This window comes from Molossus molossus, unplaced genomic scaffold (genome assembly GCF_014108415.1).
Source record: "Molossus molossus isolate mMolMol1 unplaced genomic scaffold, mMolMol1.p scaffold_m16_p_5, whole genome shotgun sequence".
NCBI lineage: Eukaryota > Metazoa > Chordata > Mammalia > Chiroptera > Molossidae > Molossus > Molossus molossus.
This window is the reverse complement of record NW_023425388.1, coordinates 47,783,832-47,810,038: the sequence shown is the minus strand read 5'-3', so window position 1 is coordinate 47,810,038 and position 26,207 is coordinate 47,783,832. Positions and strand designations below refer to the sequence as shown.

The following is a 26,207-nucleotide window of genomic DNA, read 5'->3' as shown; positions in this document are numbered from 1 at the left end:
ACCATCCTCACTACCTGACTTGAGAATATTTTTATCACCCCCAAAGAAAACCTTGTACCTATTAAGCATCATTCCCCATTCCTCCCTACTATCCAGCTCATTAATGTACTTTCTGTCTCTATGAATTTGTCTATTCCGGGTACATAAAGTAGAAGGGACCATACAATATGTGACCTTTGTGTCAAGCTTCTTTCACTCAGCATGTTTCCATTTGTTTAATAGTAAATAATTTTCCATTATGTGGATATCCTACATTTTTTTTTAATATACTCATTTGTTGATGAACATTTGGGCAGTTTCTACCGTTTGGTGACTATAAATAGTGCTATTATAAACATTCTTGTACAAGTCTTTGTTTGAACACCTATTTTCAATTCTTTGGGGGTGTATATTGGGACTGCTAGGTCATATGGTAGTTCTACATTTAACTAATTGAGAAACTGCCACACTGTTTCCATAGCAGTTGCAGCATTTACACTCCCACCAGCAATGCATGAGGGTTCCAATTTCTCTACATCCTCACGAACACTTGTTACTTTTCATTTTTTAAAAATGTATATGGATTTGTTTATCAGAGAGCCTAGTACTGAGAGATAAAATTATCACAGGCAACATTTAACTAAGTAACAACCCAAAGAACACAAATGCTATGCTTTTAAAAATACTTCATATAAAGCATCAACATGAATTTATAATTAAAAATTTTCAATATATACAAACCAAAAATTTCTTTTGTGTTTTTTAATCTGGCTCCACGAAGCAAGAGACTCTCTGGCCCCAGAGGTCTAGGGGGGAAAAAATAACCAAAAGCATTAAATATATTTAAAAATTAATTAAATTCTAAATTGGCATCTTCAGCGGAAAGCAATTGAGTTAGAGTTACAACACTGCTTTTATATAAAACCAAAATCTCAACTACTATCTAGGTCAATCATGTTAGTTACCATAACAAAAACACTTGTTTTAGTATTTCAGTCGCTTTAAGATCTGTGGCTCAGAAATAAGATTATGCTGGTAAATAAACTCACAAAGCTACCAGACCAGTTGCAAAAATTTTAAACATAAAACACAACAAAATAAAAGATTAAGCAATGATTTTAAAAGGTTTAACAGAGGGTAAAATTTTGAGCAATATTAATAAAGTTTTCAAAGAAAACAAAATTAAAATGCAATGTAAACATGATTTGTGTATAAATACATGAGTTCTACACAATTAAAATTACTCTGGATTATAAACATCATGTAGTGAGTTAGTACTGCAAGATTGACACTACAATTTTACTACTTGCATTGCATACTTCTTGGAATATGGGTCTTCTGACTGTTTGAATTTCTCTCCATAAAGGAGGTATAAAATGAGAAGGAATAAACTAAAAAGGAAATTGAATTTTTTTTTAGTGATAGTGAAACTATATGACTATGTTATGGGTAAATTAAAAAGTCTTAATTTTGTTGATATTCCTTATGCTTTTCTGAAACATACAGTCATTTAAATCAAACAGAACCAGAACCAATTCTGAAGATGTCTACAAACCCGAACACTTTAAAAAATCAATGAACCAAGGAGGACCGGGTGCTTGGGACATGGTTAACAGTGTATGGTTTTAATAGCTAGTCATATTTGGAGCTAGTCTACATGGATATTCTAAAATCAATTAAGCAGGAGCCATAAAATAGCTCTTTTTCACTTGGTGTTGGTTCTAACAATGAATAGAAAAACTTTGAGCTCACACTGGCATATACAATTGGAATATAATGACAGAAAGCTTTTAATTAAAAGGTAATCATCAGCCAACTCTGGTTGCTTCAGCGAAAAACATGGCTCATTTTTTTTTTTTTTTAACCACTTTAGGGTCTGAGGTAACATAATTGATCTTTTCCTTTACTAAGGCACAATATCTTAATGTAATTCAGACTATGTATCCACACAATTATCTCATTATGTCACTACAGAAATCAAAATAAAACCTAGTCATAATTTATTCAAGCAGGAGTCCTACACTTCAAAAGACTGCTACAGAGTTCATTGAACATGCTCCTGTGGTTAACGTTTATTAAAAATGAGACTCTACACTGATGCATGATATTTTTGGTAGCTTGTCTTGAGGATTTCATTTTTTTTAATGCTCAACTCTTTATGTCAGTGACTTATTGCAAGCAGCCAGTTTAACTGAATAGTCTCCAGAAAAAAGGTAAAATGCCAATTTGATTTAGAAGTTCAAGGGATGATTCAAGATGTATTTTAAATTTGGCATTGTGGTCATGAATAACAATGTAATTTCATCCTATCTGCAAATCTCTGAAATGACCTCGAGGCCTTTCAGGTAGCAGCCAGATATTAACCTGAATACAGAGGGAAAACAAAACAAAGAAACCATTCAGAAGAGTAAATAAGAAGTTCTGGATTGGTCACTAAATACTCTATTTTGTGCTAAATGATTCTGAAATAAAGAAGACTGTAACACATTTATAATTGTTAAACATTAAAGAAGACATTTTTTATATTCTAGACTTTAAGTGTGGTGGATAAGGATTCCAATGAGAATGTGTGTTTCCTTTTTATGGTACTACCTGTTATTATTAGGAAAAAATACAAGTATACAAATAATCGTACTAAATTATTTTGGTATCATTTCATGGAATATGCTTTATCCTCACTTGCTGCTGCTACAAATAACTAGATAATAAAGTGCTTTTAAAATAAGCTTTTTTCTATTATATGCAGATTACTTACCTAATATCTCTTTAACTTGATTTTAGTCCCTCCCCCAAACAATGTGAATTTGTTCTTACCTTACAATTTCTTCCATTTGTTGAGTTATTATCATTCGTCCCATGAATCTAGCAAAGAATTCACCATGTTACCAAAAGACCAAAGATATGTTACTTATGACATCAATAGGTGGAAAACTTTAGGTACTTTTGGTACTATTCTTACACATGAAACAAACCAACCTTTTGTTTATATGAATGGTCCAATAATCATGTTAGAAATGATAAAAGTATTTATCAGTCATTAAGCTTTAAAAATGTTAATGTTAATATTCTTACTATACCACTCCAGCTATGAATGAGATAATGAATGAAAAAATGTTTTCAAAATGGTGATGCAAATGTTATATATTGTTACTATTATTAGTTTCATCATCATCATGAGAATTTATAATTGCTCCACAAAGATGTATACTTACTTAGCCAATAATGAATGCTCACATACTTCATCAGTTTACTAAATAAGAATCATTCACTTACTTATTCATGCATTCATTCATCCAATAAATATTCATTGACCAATTACTATGTGAGAGTTAAGTGGTGGGAATAGAGTAGTAAAGCAAACACCTATCAGTGAACTCCAGAGCTTCTAGAGTAAGTGGCCCGTTATCAATGAATTTTCAGAACCTGGCCTTTCAGTTCCAACTTCCACTACCTAAACAGCTCCACAGCATAGAGTCAATTCAAATAAACAATTACTTATTACTATAATGACAAGTAAATTTTGAGTTGAAGCAACTTCTAGACAGAGCTTCGTGTTAATCATTTAACTAGGCAATGCAATATTAAGCACTCCTTTCCCAATGTCCCCTACTATTCCTCCAATTTCCAGGTCACAGATGCTTTATCCCCTTGGCTTCACTGTTTCTTGCTAATCTCTTACTTCTGCTTCCTTCAACTGGCTGTACCAGGGAAAAGCACGGTTGATTTTTCTTTCTTTCTTTCTTAAATCTCCACTTAATGGATTTTATGTAGCCTTGTTTCCAACTTCAATTTTGGATTTAGATTTAAAGAACCAAGTCAGCTGATGTCTCCCTGGGTATCTTTCAGAGATGATATGGACCACTCTTTTGATTTTCCTGAGTTAAATTCCAACAAGAGAATTCCCATTTTCCTTCATTTATCTGTCTTGTTACCTTTGATTTTAAGGCACTTCTTGTTCGTACTTGCCAGTTCCATACTGGATTAACTCATCTTGCACTTTCCTTAGCCTGTTCTCCAAGGCCACACTTAGATTCATTTCAAAGCAAAAATAGCTATATTTTTCTCTTTTCTGATTATGAAGACTATATACACTCAAACACACACATTTTATAAAATAATTCAGACAATATAAAAAAGATATCAAAAGGGAAATAACCACAGGTAATTCCACCACTTAAATACAAACACTACTATTATTTTGGGATATGTTTCCAGGCTTTTTTCCATGCACATATAAATACATATCTTAAAAACAATAATAGGCCAGAAGGAGGACTTCCGGTCAAGATGGCGGCGTAGGTAAACGCGGTATCGCGTCCTCCCACAACCACATCAAAGTTACAACTAAACTACAGAACAACCATCATTCAAAGCCGCCTGAAATCAAGTTCAATGGAAGTCCTACAACTATGGAATTAAAGCAGCAGCCACATCCAGACTGGTAGGAGGGCGCGAGGGGCGGAGGCGCGAGGGGCGGAGGCGCGAGGGGCGGAGGCGCGAGGGGCGGAGGCGCGAGGGGCGGAGGCGCGAGGGGCGGAGGCGCGAGGGGCGGAGGCGCGAGGGGCGGAGGCGCGAGGGGCGGAGGCGCGAGGGGCGGAGGCGCGAGGGGCGGAGGCGCGAGGGGCGGAGGCGCGAGGGGCGGAGGCGCGAGGGGCGGAGGCGCGAGGGGCGGAGGCGCGAGGGGCGGAGGCGCGAGGGGCGGAGGCGCGAGGGGCGGAGGCGGCTGCAGAAGGGCTGGTCCCACACCCACATGTGGCAGATGAAGGTCGGGAGGCTCCCTTGGCTGAGAAGGTCCTTCTTGAGGACTGAGGGGTCCCCGTCCCACACCAGGTGCCCCACTCAGGGTTCCAGTGCCAGGAAGAGAAGTCCCCATAACTTCTGGCTGGAAAAACCAGCGGGAACTGAGGCTCAGGGAAGCTGAAGTGGCTGGAGCCACAGGTAGCGTCTTAAAGGGCCCGCGCACAGACTTATTGGACTCTCTCCCTCTAAGCTTGGAGGGGAGGCAGCTCGAGGGGCACCAGAGACATACAGGGAAGAACTGAGCTGTTTGGCACTGGAGCGAGGGCTGGAGAGGGGGCTTTCTCTGGGACAGACGTGCTGTCAGAGGCCTTTGTTCCATTGGTGAGTCCTTCCCGGGGGCAGCAGACAGCCGCCATACCTGGGACTCCAACAACCTGGCTGACACTGGTAGCCCCGCCCTGGTGACTCCCTGAGGCCCCGCCCCAACCCACCCAACTTTCAAGCCCAGCCAAGCTGTAGCCACTTGCTTAACCATAGGATTGGCCTGTCTTGGATCCTGCTTCAGGTTTTTCCTAAATTCTTTCAAACAAGCAGCATCTGGTCTCAGTGAGCCCCATACCTCTCATTAAGTTAACACACTGAAACAAACACAGGGAGGCAGCCATAATGAGGAGACAAAGAAACAGGTCCCAAATGAAAGAACAGAACAAAACCCCAAGAAAAGAACTAAGCGAAATGGAGATAAGCAACCTAACAGGTCCTGAGTTCAAAATACTGCTTATAAGAATGCTCAATGAACTTAGTGAGAACCTCAGTGAACTTAGGGAGGGCCTCAAGAGCATAAAAAAGGACCAGTCAGAAATCATGGATACACAGTTAGAATTGAAGGAGGCATTAACTGAAATAAAGAATAATTTACACAGATTCAATAATAGAGTACGTAAATCCAAGAAGCAAACCATCCATTTGGAATATAAGCAAGCAAAAAATGCCCAATCAGAAGAGCAAAAAGAAAAAAGAATCCAAAAAAATGAGGATAGTGTAAGGAGCCTCTGGGACAACTTCAAGCGTGCCAACATTCGCATCTAGGGGGTGCTGGAAGGAGAAGAGCAAGAACAAGAAATTGAAAGCCTGTTTGAAACAATAATGGCAGAAAACTTTCCTAACTTGGTGAAGGAAACAGACATACAAGTTCAGGCAGCACAGAGAGTCCCAAACAAGATAAACCCCAAGAGGCCCACACCAAGACACATCAACATCAAAATGCCAAAGGTTCAAGACAAAGAGAAAATCTTAAAGGCAGCAAGAGAAAGGCAGCTAGTTACCTACAAGGGAGTTCCCATTAGGCTGCCAGCTGATTTCTCAAAAGAAACTTTGCACGCCAGAAGGGAGTGGCAAGAAATATTCAGAGTGATGAAAGGCAAGAACCTACAACCAAGATGACTCTATCCTTCAAAGCTGTCATTTAGAATCGATGGACATATAAAAACTTTCCCAGACAAGAAAAAGTTAAAGGAGTTCATCACTACCAAACCGTTATTATATGAAATGATGAAGGGTCTTTTTGAAGAAAAAGATAAATAAAATGTATGAACAAACAAAATGGCAATGAATACATATCTATCGACAATGGAATCTACAAACAAAATGAACAGGTAGAACAGAAACATTCTCGTAGATACAGAGAACATTTTGTTGGTTGCCAGTTGGGAGGGGGTTTGGGGGAATGGGTGAAAAAGGTGAAGGGATTAAGAAGTACAAATTCATTGCTAGACTGACAAACCTCAAAGGGAAAGGGGTTGGGGAGGTGGAAAGAAATAAACCAAAGAACTTATATGCATAACCAATAGACACAGACAATAGTGTGGGAAAAGGTGGGAGGGGGGCGGGAGTGGAGAGGAGGGGGTCAATGGGGGAAAAAATGTGGAACATCTGTAATACATTTTACATCCAACAATAAAGATTTAAAAGAAAAAAAAACACAAAAATAGGATCATACCATAAATACTGTTGGTAACATTCCCCCCATAACATGTCCTGTCAAAAACAGATCTACATCAATAATTTTAATGGCCACACATAATATTGCATTTTTGGGTTACTGTAGAATTTATTTAAATAATTCACTACCAATGGAAGTTGATGCTTTTTCCAACTTATGGATAGTCTAAGCCAGTGATTTTCAACATTTTTCATCTCATGGCATACATAAACTAATTACTAAAATTCTGCAGCACACCAAAAATATATATTTTTTGCTATTCTGACAAAAAAAAAAAAATAGGTATAATCTTGATTCATTCACACCAACGGCTATTATTGTATTGGCTGTTGTTATTTTTTAATTTGACAATGTAAGGAAAAAGAAGCTTAAATAGTCAGGTATTGCATGTTTTAAAAATTCTTGTGGCACAGCAGTGAAAATTGCTGGTCTAAACAATGCAGCCCTGAACAACCTTGTGTACATATCTTTTCATATTTTAATATGGAAGATCTTAGGAGTAGAATTTCATTATTTTGTTAGGAAAAAAATCCTAAAAGAAGTGCTAAGTCAGAGCCCAAAAAAATTAAGAGTTGGAAAGAATAAAGAACTAAAGGAGCAAAGGAAAAAGATAATGGAGAATACTGTTAAATGCCTGCTAGAGGCTTCTCCTAAACAAAAGGCTCTCCTAGTTTTCACTTCTTCCAGTGGTGTGACAGAGTTCATTTCTTCCCATATTTTGCCGTCTCTCAATAAGCTATTAAAGTTCTTTTAAAAAAATAATGTAGCCCTGGCTGGTTTGGCTCAGCGGTTAGAGCGTTGGCCTGCGGTCTGGAAAGACCCGGGTTCGGTTCCCGCTAAGGGCACGTACCTCGGTTGCAGTTTGTCCCCGGCCCTGGTTGGGTCGTGTGGGTGGCAACCACTCGATGTGTCCCTTTCACATCGATGTTTCTCTCTCTCTCTCCTTTCCACTCTATCTGAACAAACTATCCAAAAAAAAAGTCCTCAAGTGAGGATAAAAAAAAAAAATGTAACCCCAATAATAAAAAGGTAACTGGGAAGGAACCAACAATGCTAAAGGGGGAAGAATTAATGAACAAAAATATTTAGCCTTTCTAATAAAAAATAAATTGAGTTTTAAAACTATGAAATGACCATGTACAAAATTAACAAATATTTTAAAACTATAATACTTAATACTAGTAAAATTCTGAAGCAATAAAAAACCTCATATACTTCTACTTTACTCATGGCAATAAAAATTAGTCCAATGCTTTTGTAAAGTGTCAGTATGTTTATGAAAGGCCAAACTCTATTATTACTTTAATCCAGTAATTCCCTTTCTGCAGCTCTGTCTGTTCTTAGGGAATAATCTAGTACTAGATTATAAACTCTATGAGGCAGGAACTATCATGTCTTTACCACTGTCTTCTCAATTTTAGTATATGTGCTGCCAAAGTGAGCATAGTATTCTGTGTCTAGCACTATGCCTTGATTATTGGAGGCACTCAATATCTGATGAAAATATGGGCAATAAAAATGTTTACACATCCTTTGATTAAGTAATATTTTGGAACTCTATCATTAATCCATTCATTCAACATTTACTGAGTGTCTACTCCATGCCTAGTATTGTTCAAGTACATCAATTCAACAGTAAAGTGAACACACAAAAATCTTGCTTGTATATATCACAGACAATTCAATAAAAGGAAAAAAAATTAACTGCATAAATATAAGTACATTAAGATATTTAGTTTTTGAATTGTCAGCAAATATGTAGTAAGGCCTCCTGTATGACAGATTAGTTCTAGGTGCTAAGGATACATCAGCGAATAAAACACACACAGATTTCTGCCCTTCACTTTACACTGTAGTTGGAGAGAGAGCTAATAAGCAGAAAACATAATAAATAAGTAAACTACATAATATGCTAGGAGGTATTATTATGTGTTATAAAAAAAAAAGAAAGAAAAGCAGAACAGGGCAAGAAGAATTAGGTTGCAATATTAAATAGTCAAAGTAGGCCTCACTGAAGAGGTGACTTAAGCATAGGCTAGAAGGTGGTAAAAGAGTTAAGACAAGGAACAGCTAGTGAAAAGGTGGGAGTGAATATGGCATGTTCAAGGGAAAATAAGGAGTGTGGCTGATGGGTGAGCAAGAGGGAGAATGGTCAGAAATTAGGTGAGAGCAGAAAGGAGGGGAATAGGGGCAATCCCAGTAAGGTCTTAAAGATCATTATAAAGACATGGGTTTTGACTCAGAGAAAGATGGAAAAGCCATTGCAGAGTTTGAGCAGAGGAATGATATGATCTGACTCACATGTTAAAAGGATCATTCTGGCTTTTTTTATAAGAACAGACTGCAAGGGAAAAAGGGGGGAAAAAAAAACCAGAAAAACTGGTAAGAATGCTTTTGATAGCCGTAAGCCAAATAGGAGACTGGCTCAGATCAAATTAGCAGCAATTAGTGAAAAATGGTCAAATTTTGGATGTATTTTGCAAGTAAACCAATAAGATGTTCTGGTGGACTGGGATGAGATATGAGAGAAGAGGTGAGGAGAGGTTAGCAGAGAGAGGTATGGGGAGTCATGGCTGACTCCAGGGGTTTTGGCCTGAAAAACTGGAAGGAAGGTCATCAATTGAGATAGGAAAGACTGTTGGCATAAAGAGTTTTGGAGGGAAGATCAGGAACTCAGTTCTCAACATGATTAATTTGAAATTTTTACTAAATGTCTAAACAGAATTATAGCACATGAAGTTGGATATAACAGTCTGGAATTTGGGAAAGATGTCTCAGATAGAGATATAAATCTGAGAATTAGAATGCAGTTGATCTTTAAAGCCATTATCTTAGATGAAATCACCAAAGAAGTGAGTGTAGATAGTAAAAGGTATAGGTAGGGAAAGGAAGAGAACTAGAATAGTCCTGGGGCACTCTAACATCAAGAATTCAGAAAGAAGATGAGAAATCAGCAGACACTAAAGAGAGGGGCAAGTGAAGTAAGAGAAAAACCAAGAGGGGAGTATACTCAAGCCAAGTGAACTACTTATCAAAGAAGAGAAGGGATGCACTATCCAATCGCTGGATTTTGAACTGATGAGCTTATTTGTAACAAGGTGCCACACAATGTTGGTAAGAGCAAAACAATGGAAGAGCTAGGTATTGAAAAATTAGGTAATGGTTAGATTCTAGTACATTCACTTAGACTATCATGCAGCCATTGGAAATGATCATTAAGAATATTGTGGAGTAGCCCCGCCAGTGTGACTCAGTGGTTGAGCGTCGACCCATGCACCAAAAGGTTGCCAGTTTGATTCCTGGTCAGGGCACATGCCCAGGTTGTGGGCTAAATTCCCAGTGGGAGGCATGCAGGAGGTGGCCAATTGATGTTTTCTCTCATCAATGTTTCTCTCTCTCTCTCTCTCCCTCTCTCTCCCTTACCCTCTCTCTCAAATCAATAAAGAAAAAAAAAAGAATATTGTGGAGTAAAATGGAAAACACTTTTTTTTTATCCTCACCAGAGGGCAGTTTTGCATTCAACTTCAGACAGAGCGAGAGGGAGAGAGGGGGGAAGAGAGAGAGAGAAACATCAATGTGAGAGAGACATATTGAGTGGTTGCCACCCACACGATCCCAACCTGGGCCGGAGACAAACTGCAACCGAGGTATGTGCCCTTAGCAGGAAACGAACCCGGTCTCTCTGGACCATGGGCCGATGCTCTAACCCACTGAGGCAAACCAGCCTGGGCAGAAAACACCTTTTTTAAATTACAAAAGCAATTCACATTTTTTCAAAAAATATTAGAAAATATGGAGAGCAAAAGTAAATAAAAAGCAGCTAAAATCCTACCACCAAGAAATATCTATTAACATTTTGACATATAGTCATTCCAGGATTTTCTTTCTCTCTGTACCTATTTTTCTATCCTGCTACTTAACTACCTATCAAATACAGAGAAATACACATTTAAAAATATATAATTGGGATCATGAGAGCTACAACTCTGTATCTTATTTGTTATATTTCAGTATGTTCCTATGTAATTATTTGAAAATATTTTTATAACCTATATGTTTCCCTCTTATATCTGTACCACGTACCCATTTACACATTCTCCTACTAGGACACTTACAATGCTTTAAATATTCTCCTTATATGTGGTATATAGAAAATTGAAAAATATATTATTATATATATATGTGTGTATATATATGAAATATATATGTATATATATGAAATATATAAAATGTCTCACCATTGTTTGAGACAAGGAAATAATAGCAAATACAGAAATCTCCAAGTACTAAATTTTTCAGTTATAGTTTAAATGCTCTTAAAGTATAGGACCCCAAATTTTTATAGTTATTTGGAAAACTGTATACCCCATCTGACTATAATGAAACTGCACATTTTTATAACATCACAAAGAAAACTCCATTATAAATAGTATATATGGCCAGCTGGTGTGGCTCAGTTGATTAGGATGTTGTCCTGTGCACCAAAAGGTGACGGGTTCGATTCCCAGTCGGGGCACATGCCTGGGTTGTTGGGGCATGTATGGAGGGCAACTGATCAATGTTTCTTTCTCACATCAATATTTATTTCTCTCTCTCTTTCTCTCTCTCTTTCCCCCCGTCTCTAAGCAGGTCTTCAGGTGAGGATTAAAAAAAAAAAGTATATGGATCCAAAACAAATTATGTAAGAGATTATTATGGAAAAGCCAATGACTAATGATAAGATCTGAAATAGATGGAGACATATCATATGACAAGAAGCTGAGGGTGAAATTTATTTATTTATTTATTTATTTTTATCCTCACCCAAGGACATTTTTCCATTTTTTTGTTCAGATAGAGTGGGAGGGGAAAAAGAGAGAGAGAGAAACATCAACGTGAAAGGGACACATTGAGTGGTTGCCACCCGCACAACCCAACCAGGGCCGGGGACAAACTGCAACTGAGGTAAGTGCCCTTAGCAGAAACCGAACCCGGGTCTCTGTGGACCTCAGGCCGATGCTCTAGCCACTGAGCAAAACCGGCCAGGGCAAGGGTGAATTTTATAATGTTTAAATTTATATTCTATTACTAGTTACTGAGTAAGAATTAGTTTAGTATTTCACTTTAATAATAAAAAACATGTATTTCACAGCCCACAATAATTAGCATATCATTGAAATATGACTTACATCGTATTTAGTAAATCATAATATTAAAAGGAATTAGTTTTGATTGAACACAAAGACATAGCCCTTGACTTTGTGGAGTGTACACACACACACACACAATTACTTTCTTCTAAAAAAATAATCTTATTTCTCCTAAAACTACTGTTATAGTTATAAAACCAGTTCACGTATAATTAGAAGGTAATGGAAAGGAATGTTTGAATTTAAAAAACCTGCTTTTTAATTAATACTTTGGATTCTGCCAAATTCTGCTTTTAGCCTTTTTCACTCTTAACTGATCTCTCCACTTCCTCCCCTACAATAACGTCTTCAATTAGCTAAAGATTTCATTGTATGTTTATGATTATAAAAATTAAATCTGTAAACAGAACTTAAAATGGATATGTTGAATATCACAACATACCTGTACAAGTCTGCTTCTGGTTGCTGACATTCTATCACAGCTACAAGAGTGTCCAAATTAGCAACTGTTTGTAATACCGCTGTTTCTGGAACTGCCACATGTGTCTGAAAAAAAAAAGGATTAAACTGAAGTTTCAAGATCCAAACGGGACCCTACATATCATCAATTTCTTTTTAAAAATATCTTATTTTTCAATTACAGTTGATGTACAATATTATACTACTGTCAGGTGTACAACCACATGATTAGACATTTATATAACTTATGAAGTGATCACCCCAATAAATCTAGCACCCATCTGACACTATGTGTAGTTATTACATTATTGACTATATTCCTTCCCCATGCTCTACTTTACATCCCCATCTACTTAAAATCTCCCTTATCTAAAAAAAGCACTAAAATATTAAAACATTTATTTTTCCTAAAAACACTTTCTATTTTTCTTTAACTTGACTAAACCATGTGAGGCTACCCTTGAAATAAATATATAACATTATTTCTTTTAAAAAACAATAATTCTTGCCCTGGCTGGTTTTCTCAGTGGTTAGAGCGTCAGCCTGCAGTCCAGAGAGACCCGGGTTTGGTTCCCTCGGGCGCATACCTCGGTTGCAGTTTGTCCCCGGCCCTGGTTGGTCATGCGGGTGGCAGCCACTTGATGTGTCCCTTTCATGTCAATGTTTCTCTCTCTCTGTTCCTCTCTCCCCCTCCCACTCTACCTGAACAAAAAGTGGAAAAATGTCCTCAGGTAAGGATAAAAAAAAAAATAACTTAATAATTCTTTAAAGTTTCAGTAGTTTAAAAATATTTCTCCTTTATCAGGTCAAACTTTATTACCTTAACCAAAGGAAAATATCACTATATTCAAAGACACTTTGTTCACCAAGAGGAACACACTCAAACATATACACGTACAAACCTTCAAGTTAGTTTCTCCATCCAAACTAGCAGTTGTAATGTGACAAGAGCCATCAGGTCGGTCTGAGGACAGAAGCACCAAATCTGCAGGGAAAATTTCATCTTTGGCTATTCGAACAATATCACCTACCTATGAAAAATTTGGGGGAGAGTGAATATACCAATTTTAAAAGGCAAGGATTTAATTTACTGGGTTCTAAACAAATGACCTACCACAGTATTTTAATGTAGAAAAGCAGGTTCTTAATTAAAATATAATCACATTAGAATGTGGTATCAAAATATAATTGATATCCATTATTTACTAAATGCATACCCGGATGTTTTTTGATCTAGTTTTAACAAGGCCACCACTTCGAACAACATAAACAGGAGCTCCATTTACTTCATTATCTGAGTTATGTCGTAACCAATCTTCATATCCCTGTAAATATCAAAAGAATAAAAAAGTGCCTTTTTTAGTATAATTAAAAGATGTATATTTTTATTGTTGATACTATTATAGATGTCCCCATCTTTCCCCCGATTTGCCCACCTCCACTCAGGCCACACACACACACTCACACTCCCGTGGCCTTCACACTATTGTATATTCTTTGGCTAATGTCTTCACCTAATTAAGAAGATATTTTTATAAAATGAGAAAAAGAAACATAAAACCTGCTCCAAAATATTTCATTCACCAGAATTATATTTATTAGGCTATTTTGATGCATATACTCATAAGAATTAGACAGTCATTCGTACTAAAACACTTCCTTCTCTTGGTTTTCATTACACACATGTTCCTGGTTTTTAAAGTACCTCATAGTTAATCTTTCTCAATCTCTTTATGGAAGCCTCTTTCTATGTCATCTCTATGGGCCCGTTTTTCACCCTTCACTTTCTCCTACAAGATTTCTTCTATACCTGTTTTCAAAAATTTCTGAACTTTATATCTCCAGCTCACATCTTTCTTTTGAACTCTAAACTGAATATCCAACTACATTCTTGATATCTTTATTTTGATGTCTCATAAATATATTAAACATTTCAAAACTAAATTGATTATGTATCCTTCAAATTTGTTGCATTTTCAATGTTTCCCATTTTGACAAGATGACATCAACATCTATTGAGTTGCTATACTAGAAATCTAGGAAGTCAGTTTTGATTCCTAGCTTTTCTCAACACCTATTCAATCAATAGTTATATTGCTTCTACATACAAATGACATTTAAACATAAAATATAAATTCATACAGCCAAGGCCAGTATGGCTCAGATGGTTGGAGCATCTTCCTGTACACCACAAGGTGGGCAGGTTAGACTCTCTTTCAGGGCACATATCCAGGTTGCAGGTTTGATCCCCAGTCAGGGTACATGTGGGAAGCAATCAATGTTTCTTTATCTCTCCCTCTCTCTCTCTCTCCTTCCTTCTCTCTCTAAAAAAAATATATACACACATACATATGAATTCATACAGCATTATTTCAGACAATAAATAGAAAAAATGAAGAGATTTTAAAACTAAGGTTGAGCCCTGGCTGGTTTGACTCAGCAATTAGAGCCTCGGCCCGTGGACCAATGTTCAAGGGCACGTCCCTCGGTTGTGGTTGTTCCCTGGCCCTGACTGGGTCGTGCAGGAGGCAACAGGTGAATATGTCTCTCTCACATGGATGTTTCTCTCTCTCTCTCCCCCTCCTCCCCTCCTTCTACTCTATCTGATGATAAATGGAAAAATGTCCTCGGGTGAGGATTAAAAAATAAATAAAACTGAGGTTGGATTATTTCACTTTCTTAAACTAATACTAGACCAATAGAATTATTATTTGTACTTCCAAAAAATATGGTAGGCTATATGGGTCATCATTAAAATGGGAAAAAGACATAAGCATTTCACAAAAATACTTTGATTAAATGTTAAAAGTAGCATTTTTAAGTAAAAGACTTCTTGTGTTATTTTAGAGAAAATTCAAGAACTCAGAGGTATAACACAAGATAATAAAATGATATTTGACAGCATTCAGTGATAAAAGTAAGGTACAGAATGTGTTGTATTCTATGCTATAATTTGTGAAAAATGTATGCCCACCACTGAAAACACTCTGTATCGATATCTGGACTAACGTACAAATAATGGCTCTCTCAGGGATGGAGAACCAGGAGACTGAGGGTTAGGAATATAAACAACTTTTACTATATGCTATTTTGTATTGTTTCTGTTTTTTTTTAAATATGTGCATCTATTATCTAAAAATATTATAATACTATAAAATACAAAGCAAACAGTAAAAATTGCTTGAAGGTCTTATTTTTTTCAGGGAGAAATCTTTTGAAAAAACATTCTTAAAATATTTAAATTATGCAGCCCTGGCCAGGTAGGTCAGTTGGTTACAGTGTCATCCCAAAGGTCAAGGTTGTCAGTTTGATTCCCATTCAGGGCAAATACAAGAATCAATCAATGGGGGACTTGCAGTCAAGATGGCGGTGTAGGTAAACACGGTATCATCTCCTTACACAACCAAATCAAAATTACAACTAAACTGCCCTCGCCGGTTTGGCTCAGCGGTTAAAGCGTCAGGCTGCAGTCTGGAGAGACCCAGGTTCGGTTCCCGCTAAGGGCATGTACCTCGGTTGCAGTTTGTCCCCAGCCCTGGTTGGGTCGTGTGGGTGGCGACCACTCGATGTGTCCCTTTCAGGCCGATGTTTCTCTCTCTCTCTCTCTCCCCCTCCCACTCTACCTGAACAAAATATCAAAAAATGTCCTCGAGTGAGGATAAAAAAAAATTACAACTAAACTACTGCACAACCATCATTCAGAACGACCTGAAATCGAGCTGAATGGAAGTCCTACAACTACGAAATTAAAGAAGACACATCAAGACTGGTAGGAGGAGTGAAGGTGCAGGACGGGATGGTCCCATACCCACGTGTAATGGATAAAAATCAGGAGGACACCTCGGCTGGGAATGTCCTCCCTGAGGAGTGAAAGGTCCACGTCCCACACCAGGCGCCCAGCTCAGGGTTCCAGTGCCAGGAAGAAAGTCCCCATCACTTCTGGCTGGAAAAACCAGTGGGAACTGAGGCTGAGGGAGGCCGAGGCTCCTGGAGCCCCATGCCCACGCATGGACTTAACTTGAACTTGCTCCCTCTGAGCTCGGAGGGGAGGCAACTTGAAAGGTACCAGAAATTTACAGGGAAAAACTGAGCTTTGTGGCCTCAGGATGAGGGCTGGAGAGGCAGCTTTCTCCCAGACAGACGTGCTGGGGGAGGCCTTTGTTCCTTTGGTGAGCCCTTCCCCCACAGGGCAGCAGACATATCTGGGACTCCAGCAACCTGGCTCACACTGTCTGCCCCGCCCTGGTGATTTTCTGAAGCCTTGCCCCACCCAACTTTTGGGCCCACCTGAGCTGTTTCCAATGACCTCACCATAGGATTAGCCTGTCTTGGATCCTGCTTCAGCATTTCCTAAAATCTCTCAAACAAGGAGCATCTGGTCTCAGTGAGCCCCATACCTCTCGTTAAGTGGCTCCAGGCCTGGCACTAGAAGCAGCCAGTTTTGGTTCACAATTTGGCTTCTCCTGGGCAACTCCAAGCCCAGCACAAGCAGCAGCTGTCTGCAGATCACTCTGTAGCTTATGCCTGGTGGCCCCAGGTAGATCACAGGCGAAGGCTGACCTTACCCCAGAGCCAGCACACCCAGTGGACAGCTTCAGACCACATCAAAAAACCACACCCAGTGACACATTCAATGAGTGGACTCAGTGGGTATCAGAGCCCTAATGAAGTAAGTCTTGCTCTGTGTGTTGGGTTCCTACACCACTGATCCTCCAAGGGAGGCCAGTGGTCAGTAGGCCAGCCAGTCTTTGCAGCTGATCAGCCTGAGTAAATCCCTCCCACTGATGTGCTAACAGCTACCAACACTCAATTACAACAGAAGGGTGTACAGTCCACACTAGGGGTGCACCTCGAGGGCCCAGCATGATCAGGGAGGCTGTGCCACTGGATCCTACAGGACACCTACAACAATAGGCCACCCTACGAAGCCTAGGAGACACAGAAACAATCACAGGGAAGCAGGTAAAATGAGGAGACAAACATGTCCCAAATGAAAGAACAGAACAAAACTCTAGGGAAAGAACTAAACAAAATGGAGATAAGCAGTCAATCAGATGCAGAGTTCAAAACACTGGTTATAAGGTTGCTCAAGGAACTTAGAGAGACATTCAAGAAACTTAGTGGGAACAGAAACAACATAAAAAAGGACCAGTCAGAAATGAAGGATGCACTAACTGAAATAAAAAATAATTTACAGGGATTCAACAGTAAAGTAGGTAAAGCCAAGAAGCAAGCCATCGATTTGGAATATAAGAAAGCAAAACCACCCAATCAGAACAGCAAAAAGAAAAAAGAATCCAAAAAAATGGATCCCAGAGTAGGGTGTCTTTGGGACAACTTCAAGCATGCCAACATTCTCAGAAAAAGAAGAGAGCAAGAAATTGAAAACCTATTTGAAAAAATAATGACAGAAAACTTACCTAACTTGGTGAAGGAAACAAACATACAAGTCCAGGAAGCACAGAGAATCCCATACAAGATGAACCCAAAGAGGTCCACACCAAGACACATCATCATCAAAATGCAAAAGGTCCAAGACAAAGAGAGAATCTTAAAAGCAGCAAGAAAAAAGCAGTAAGTTACCTACAAGGGAGTTCCCATAAGACTGTCAGCTGATTTCTCAAAAGAAACTTTGCAGGCCAGAAGGGAATGGCAAGAAATATTCAGAGTGATAAAAAGCAAGAACCTACAACCAAGATGACTCTATCCTGCAAAGCTCTCATTTAAAATTGATGGCCATATAGAGTTTCCCAGACAAGAAAAAGTTAAAGGAGTTCATCACCACCACACCATTATTATATGAAATGTTGAGGGTCTTCTTGAAGAAAAAGATAAAAATATGAACAGACATAATGGCAATGAATACATATCTATCAGCAATTGAATCTACAAACAAAATGAGCAAGCAGAACAGAAACAGACTCATAGATACAGAGAACTTTTTGTTCCTTGCCAGATGGGCAGGGACTGGAAGGATGGGTAAAAAAGATGAAGAAATTAAGAAGTACAAACTGGCTGTTAGACCGATGAACCTCAAAGGGAAGGGGGGAGGGAGAGTGAGATGAGATAAACCAAAGAACTTCTATGCATACATGCATAACCAATGGACACCAACAAGAGTGTGGGGAAGCCTGAAGGGGGTGAAATTGGGGTGGAGGAGGTCAATGGGGGAAAAAAGGGTTAACATCTGTAATAGAGTCAACAATAAAGATGAGTTTTTAAAAAAAGAACCAATGGCTCTGGATGGTGTGGGTCAGCGGTTAGAGCACCAGCCTGGGCACCAAAGGGTCTTGGGTTCAATTCCCAGTCAAGGGCATGTACCTGGGTTGCAGGTTCTACCCCTGCCCTGGTTGGTCAGGGCAAATGCAGGAGGCAACCAATTGATATGTGTCTCTTACATTGATGCCCCACTGCAGCCCCATCCCTCCTTTCCACTCTCTAAAAATCAATGGAAAAAATATCCTAAGATGAGGATTAACCAAAAAAAGAAAAAAATCAACCAATGAGTGCATAAATAGGTGGAAGAACAAATCTTTGTTTCTCTCTCTCCCCCTTCCCTCTCTTCTTCTCCCTTCATTCTCTAAAAATCAATTAAGAAAAAAAATTACACTGGCTCCACTAAAGATGTGGTATGTCAATTTTAGAGAAATTTAACTGATGGTCAAAACATTTTTTCTGAAACTGTCATAAAGCATAGTTCCTTTTATAGTCAGATGACATTAACAGCAAAGCAATAATAAAAACATTTTTAAAACATAAATTCACAAATTCTAATCCATCCTACATATTACTGCCAGATTCTTTCCAAAACATTGTTTTAATTCACATCCTGTTCAAAGCTCCCTCAATAACTCTCCAATGCTTAGAACAAAGCATCCTCTAGCCTGCTTAATTTACCAAACTACATATCCAGTATTACCTTTTAGTACTTTCCTATAGTGTCAAACATTAGTCAGACATGTCATTCCCCAAAATAGGTCTTCCCTTTTCTTGCATTTGGGACTTTGCTTAAGTTGTTTATTGCTATTTCACTAATTGTCATTTTACCCATATTCCAAGACTCATCTCTAATCATGTTTCTTCCAGGAAACCCTCCTTGATTATCCAGAGTTCTACCCTTTCTCTGAACACCTACTGCTCACCCGAGGCTCTTACCACTACCTTATTGAGCTGTAACTACTTTTGTGTTTCGTCTTATCTTCCCTACTTCATAGGTTCTGAACTCATAGAGGACCAAGATTATGATGTTTACCACAGTACTACATCTTGCATTACACAACTAGAGAAAAAATTAATATGCAAATATGGTTGGGAGAAGTTAAAAATTTTTTTAAAAACTAACATTGGGAAACCAGGACAAGAAGTATTGCAACATTTTACATGGCTTCAAAAAATATTCAGTAAATTAATTCATTTATTTATTCATCTGTTAAGAAAATTATTAAAGATCCAATATGCAAGCGGCCTTGCTCTGGTCACTAGAAATAAACTGGTTTATAAAACAAAAAGACTGCTCTCACAAAGCTACACATTCAAATAAAGGCCACAGACAAACTAATAAACATTTATTCAGTAGAACAACAGGTAGTGAAAAATAATATGAAGAAAGAAGACCAGAGCAGGAAATGAGAGAGTGACATAGTGGTCAGGAAAAGCCTAAGCTATCCAAGTGGAAAAGCTGCACAAACAGTTATACGTGTACGTCAGAATTCAGGGCATAGTTTCAGGTTACATATACATTTGGGAACCATCAACATATAAATGGTACTTTAAGCAACTACTCTGGATGAAATCACCTAAAAGGAAACTACATATAAGAAACAGGTCCAAGGAACAAATATCTGTTACTTCAATGAAATAAATGACATTTGCAAAACAAAGTAAATATGTAACAGTATGAAGTGATTTGGATGCTTAATAATTTACATAATTTCCAAAAGAACAGTGAAGAAAGGGAAATAAAACAGTGAGAGAAGTAGCATGATATTCTGACACACTGGATGCATAATGTAATTGTTAAAATATACATCCCAGAATTATAAAATGCTTGTCAATTTTATTTCCATGCCAATTTAAACCTTATCCCTAAATCTTATAAAATTAAAATTTATCATATTTACATAAGAAAATTTAATTAACTCTCTTTCAGGTAGAAGGAACCATCTCTATATAACTTAGTCCCTGCCAAGATTTTCTGAGAAGTAGTGGTTATAAAGATATGACATTTCTACAAATTTCTTTATTTCTAACTTGGCAATTGCATCCACTGTTTTTCTATATCTAGAATTTAATACCAATTCACAACTTGGTTGAAACTATTTTCCCTAGGGTACAACTTTACATAAAAATCAACTTCACCAGAGAAAGTGGTAAAAAAGTAAAAAAGCACTACACAATTTTTATTCAAAATGTTCATGCTAGAAGTACATGTTCTACTCCCCATAAACATATCCCTTTTGAATTATATTTTTTAAATATTGCCAAACTCTACAAAGATGATTATAATAATTAATGTTTCATATATAATTTGGCTTAAACATATAAAATGCTTGTTTCGGATGCTTCCTGGGTATGTCACGGGAACAACATTTTAACAATGGTAATCATACCATGAGCCACCTGAAATATAATAGTGTGCCTTAACTCAGTTTAATTTTATCATATGCAACATCAAAAACACCTGCTGCTTTCTTAAGGAAATTATTTTCACAACAATGAATATTATCTTGGAGTGGACATATTTAGCATCTTATGAATGACATGGGGATACAAGAATAGAAAGCATTTCATACCTGTTTTATGGCAGTTACTGTTATCACAAAGAATAATGGAAGTCCACTCGTAATTGGACTAGTAGGTGTATCAATCATAAGCTAGATTAAAAAAAAAAAAGAATGCAGAGTATTATATTTTTATATTGTGCACATCATACTATTCACATCTTAAATCTCAGATGTACTAGTAATTGAGAACACTACAAAATATGTATCTTAATCCAGACTTAAAAATAGGAGGGACATACTACGGAGTGAGTCTAGTTCAGTTCAGTTTTACACTTTATTGGCTATTTTAAGGGGTTAGTAGAATATCTAAATCTACTGGATACCCACAAATATTGTAGAGTAGACTCAGTCACCACTCTGCATTCTCACCAAAGAGTACTCTAGTTCTTCCTCAATATTTATCTAGGACTGCCACTCTGACTCTTACTTCATATTTCTTTGCCCATCCTAATAAATGCTGAAAAGTCTGTCAGTAATTTTTACCCTGGGATTCAGAATAAACTCACCACTTAGGGAGAAAGAACAAGGAATGGGCCTAGGGAAACGGTTTTTCTTCCATAAGTGATAGCAGAGCCAGAGAGGGTACAGCTTCGGAAAAGATGTGGCAATTATTATCTAAATCATACAGTTGATGTTTCAATAAACTGATGGAGAAGTAAAGAAATTTTTGCAGTAATTATGTTTGGCTAGTTTGAACATGAATTTATCATTACTAATGTTCCTTTACCCCACAAAGGCCAATTAAATTTGTACTATTTCACAGACAAGCTGAATTCCTGATCTTAGCTAGAAATTTCACAAATGCATGTTATGTGGACATGGTTATAAATTTCTCACTTTTTCAAGAAAACCAAGTTGATGTTCTATTGATAAAAAAGCAAAAGTTTCGCCCTGGCCGGTTTGGCTCAGCGGTTAGAGCGTCGGCCTGCAGTCCTGAGAGACCCGGGTTCGGTTCCCGCTAAGGGCGCGTACCTCGGTTGCAGTTTGTCCCCGGCCCTGGTCGGTTGTGCGGGTGGCAGCCACTCAATGTGTTCCTTTCACATTGATGTTTCTCTCTCTCTGTTCCTCTCTCTCCCTCCCACTCTACCTGAACAAAAAATGGAAAAATGTCCTCTGGTGAGGATAAAAAAAAAAAAAAGCAGAAGTTTCTTCTCTGTTCATGAAGGAAAACAATTTTTTTTTTAAAGTAAATGTTGCCCGGCCAGTGTGGCTCAGTGGATTGAGTGTCATTCCGTGGACTGAGAGGTCCTGGTTCGCTTCTGGGTCAGGGCACATGCCTGGGAAGCAGGCTTTGCCAGTAGGGGGCATGCAGGAGGCAGCTGAACAATGTTTTTCACATCAATTTTTCTCTCTCTCCTCCTTCCTCTCTTAAAAAAAAAAAAAATCAATAAAAGCATATTTTTAAAAAAAGTAGTCCTGGCCGGTTTGGCTCAGCGGTTAGAGCGTCGGCCTGCGGTCCAGAGAGACCCGGGTTCGGTTCCCACAAAGGACACGTACCTCAGTTGCAGTTTGTCCCCAGCCCTGGTTGGGTCATGCGTGTGGGAGGCAGCCACTCGATGTGTCCCTTTCACGTCAATGTTTCTCTCTCTCTGTCTCTTCCTCTCTCTTCCTCCCACTCTATCTCAACAAAAAATGAAAAAATGTCCTCGGGTGAGGATTAAAAAAAAAAAATTAGTAAATGTTTCCTTAAGCTTTAAAGAAATAATTTGACAAGTGTTTTTTTCTTTTGAAATCCCAGATTCTATTGAGGGAAAGATTCAGAGTTCATACAAAAATTCAATGCCACATTGAAAGAGATTGCTAAAGTATTATCAGAAGAAAATAATCTTTTTTTTAATCCTCATCCGAGGACATTTTTCCATTTTTTGTTTAGATAGAGTGGGAGGGGGAAAGAGAGAGAGAAACATCAAAGTGAAAGGGACATATCAAGTGACTGCCTCCCGCACAACCCAACCAGGGCCGGGGACAAACTGCAGCCGAGAACTGAACTTAGCAGGAACTGAACCTGGGTCTCTCTGGACAGCAGGCCGACGCTCTAACTGCTGAGCCAAACTGGCCAGGGCAGAATATAATCTTTTAAAAACAAAAAGGCTTCTTTTCGGCCGGAACCTCCATCTTCCAGTAATTCGCCAAAACAAGGAACACAAAGGGAAAGAGGAAAGGCATTCACTATATGTTCTCAAGGCCTTTTAGAAAAATTGGAGTTGTTCCTTTGGCTACATACATGTGAATCTATAAGAAAGGTGATATTGTGGACATAAAGGGAATGGGCACTGTTCAAAAAGGAATGCTCCACAAATGTTACCATGGCAAAACTGGAAGAGTCTATAATGTCACCCAGCATGCGGTGGGCATTGTTGTGAACAAACAAGACAAGGGCAAGATTCTTGCCAAGAGAATTAATGTGCGTATTGAGCATATTAAGCACTCTAAGAGCCGAGATAGCTTCCTGAAACATGTGAAGGAAAATGATCAGAAAAAGAAGGAAGCCAAAGAGAAAGGTACCTGGAGCATCAGCCTGCTCCACCCAGAGAAGCACATTTTGTTAAAACCAATGGAAAGGAGCCTGAGCTGCTGGAACCCATTCCCTATGAATTCATGGCAAGATAAGTGTAAAAAGAAGACCTCTGTACTGATAAAAAAAATGTTTCTCTTAATTGAGTAGAAGTGTGATGTCCCTTCCCCCCAAAAACTAATTTAAGAAAACTTGGTGTCCTAAAAAACAACAACAACAACAAAAATAGCCCTGGCCAGTTTGGCTCAGTGGTTGGAGCGTCAGCCCATGGACCAAAAAGTAACAGGTTCAATTCCAGTCAAGGGCATGTACCTCAGTTGCAGTTCGTCCCTGGCCCATTGTGTGGCAGGCAGCCAGTTAATGTCTTTCTCTCACATCGATGTTTGTCCCCCCCCACCCCCAATACTCTATATGAAGATAAATGGAAAAATATCCTTGGGTGAGGATAGAAAGAAAAATAACAATAACTTTTAAAATCTTGACTCATACTCGTTTCATAAGCTGTCCTCTTGATATTTTAATATTAGGGAAAAAAAGCACAATGTGAAATTTAAAAACACCCTATAATTAATACAAATTCAAGTTAAGAAAATGGCCTCTTAAATAAAAATCTATTTTCATGGGAATTCTTAAAAAAATTTTTTAAATAGTCTGACCAGAGTTGCTCAGTGGTTGAGCGTTGACCCATGCACCAATAGGTCATCAGTTTGATCCCGGCCAGGACACATGCCCAGGTTGTGGGCCAAATCCCCAGTGGGGGGCATGTAGGAGGCAGCCAATCGATGTTCTCTCTCATCAATTCTCTCTCTCTCTCTTTCTCTCACTCACTTCCTCTCTCTCTGAAATCAATAAAGGAAAAAAAAATTTTTTTTTAAATAAAAGTAAAATTGACATTAAAAAAAAAAAATTTGCCCTGGCCGGTTTGGCTCAGCGGTTAGAGAGTCCGCCTGTGGTCAGGAGAGACCCGGGTTCAGTTCCCGCTAAGGGCACGTACTTCGGTTGCAGTTTGTCCCCGGCCCTGGTTGGTCGCGCGGGTGGCAGCCACTCGATGTGTCTCTTTCACGTCAATGTGTGTCTCTCTCTCTCTCTTCCTCTCTCTCCCTCCCACTCTATCTGTACAAAAAATGGAAAAATGTCCTCGGGTGAGGATAAAAAAAAATAAAAAATAAAATAAAAATAAAAAATTCCCTTTGTGCCCTGGCCGGTTTGGCTCAGCGGTTAAAGCGTCGGCCTGCGGTCCGGAGAGACCTGGGTTCGGTTCCCGCTAAGGGCATGTACCTCGGTTGCAGTTTGTCCCCGGCCCTGGTTGGTCGTGCGGGTGGCAGCCACTCGATGTGTCCCTTTCACGTCGATGTTTCTCTCTCTCTCCCTCCTGCTCTATCTGAACAAAGAATGAAAAAGTGTCCTCGGGTGAGGATAAAAAAAATAATAAAAAAAAATTCCCTTTGTACCAACATGGTTCCATAGGCAGAAATATGCCAAAAACATGTGCTGCATATTAAAGCCAAAATATTTATGTTCTGAAAGAACATCTGAAAAACGCTATTTTCTTGGCTTTGATTATGGTTATCAGCAACACAGCACATCAATAATGAAACAAATAAAATTAATCTTACAATCCATCAGCTGCTTTTTAGTTATCTAGATGTGTTTAAATAATTTTATTTACTGAATACAATAGGGAAGGGCTGCAGAAGAAAAAAAAAAAAGGTCCCAAAATCAAATGATTTAGAATGCAATTAACTTTTCTCTGAAGACATATTTTTGCAATTCTTATCTATAAGTTTAACAATCTACTGAGTAATAAAGCTTACCTGAACCAAAAATATAATAAGAAAATAAAAGTTTGCCACTCTTCTGAATTGTTCAAATAAATTCTTTGGAACAAAATTCCACACAGTATACTAAAAAAGAAAAGAAAAAAAGGGGAGAAAAAGAGAGAGAGCAATAAATTAGTATTTAGAAATAATATACAATACATGGATATAATAAGACAAGTAAAATCAGATTTACTAAGCTCTTGGACAAATTCATGTACTCTTTTCTTAATGACTGAAATTTGTTGGATTTATTTTTAAAGTTTGTAAAATATATGGAATGCTTCATGAACTTGCATGACATCCTTGCGTGCCATACTAACCTCTGTATCATTCCAATTTCAGTATATGTGCTGCTAAAGTGAGCACTCGTGTAACTCTTTTTTATTGATTCTATTACAGATGTTCCCCATCTCTTCTCACCTCCCCTTTGCCTCCCTCCACCCCACCCCATGCTACAGAAACTATCTAGTTTTTAGAGTCTCAAAACTTTTATTCTACTCTTTTTTCTTCATTTTACATTTTTTGGCAATTTTAATATAATTTTTAAAAACATGGTAAACTGTAACGTAGCAATTTTGCTATTAATTCTTGATTTCTTAAAAGCTGGAGACAGCAGATCTAAAATAACATTTTTAAATTAAATTTATTGGGGTGATATTGGTTAATAAAACTATATAGGTTTCAAGTGTACATTTCTATGATACATGATCTGTATGTTTTGTTGTATGCCCATTTTACATTTTAATAATTTACCTTAGACCTTGGTTACTATACAAAACT

General features: G+C 38.1%; 1 protein-coding gene and 2 pseudogenes across 4 annotated transcripts in view; 1 reads left to right on the top strand and 2 right to left on the bottom strand.

The window, feature by feature from the left end:
- The window catches only part of ATP11B (ATPase phospholipid transporting 11B (putative)), a 117,369-nt gene that overhangs the window by 78,622 nt on the left and 12,540 nt on the right, over positions 1-26,207 (bottom strand). For 3 of the 4 annotated variants that reach the window (XM_036243778.1, XM_036243779.1, XM_036243780.1), the window contains exons 4-10: positions 25,422-25,511; positions 21,102-21,182; positions 13,527-13,634; positions 13,212-13,340; positions 12,293-12,396; positions 2,794-2,841; positions 721-785 (exon numbers count right to left, since the gene is read on the bottom strand). In XM_036243778.1, the coding sequence (XP_036099671.1) occupies positions 721-785; positions 2,794-2,841; positions 12,293-12,396; positions 13,212-13,340; positions 13,527-13,634; positions 21,102-21,182; positions 25,422-25,511 (625 nt within the window). Of the gene's footprint in view, positions 1-720; positions 786-2,793; positions 2,842-12,292; positions 12,397-13,211; positions 13,341-13,526; positions 13,635-21,101; positions 21,183-21,598; positions 21,737-25,421; positions 25,512-26,207 lie in introns of those variants that run through there. The other variant, XM_036243781.1, reaches the window with a different exon arrangement.
- On the top strand, positions 23,218-23,702 carry LOC118617551 (annotated as a pseudogene).
- On the bottom strand, positions 25,694-25,793 carry LOC118617965 (annotated as a pseudogene).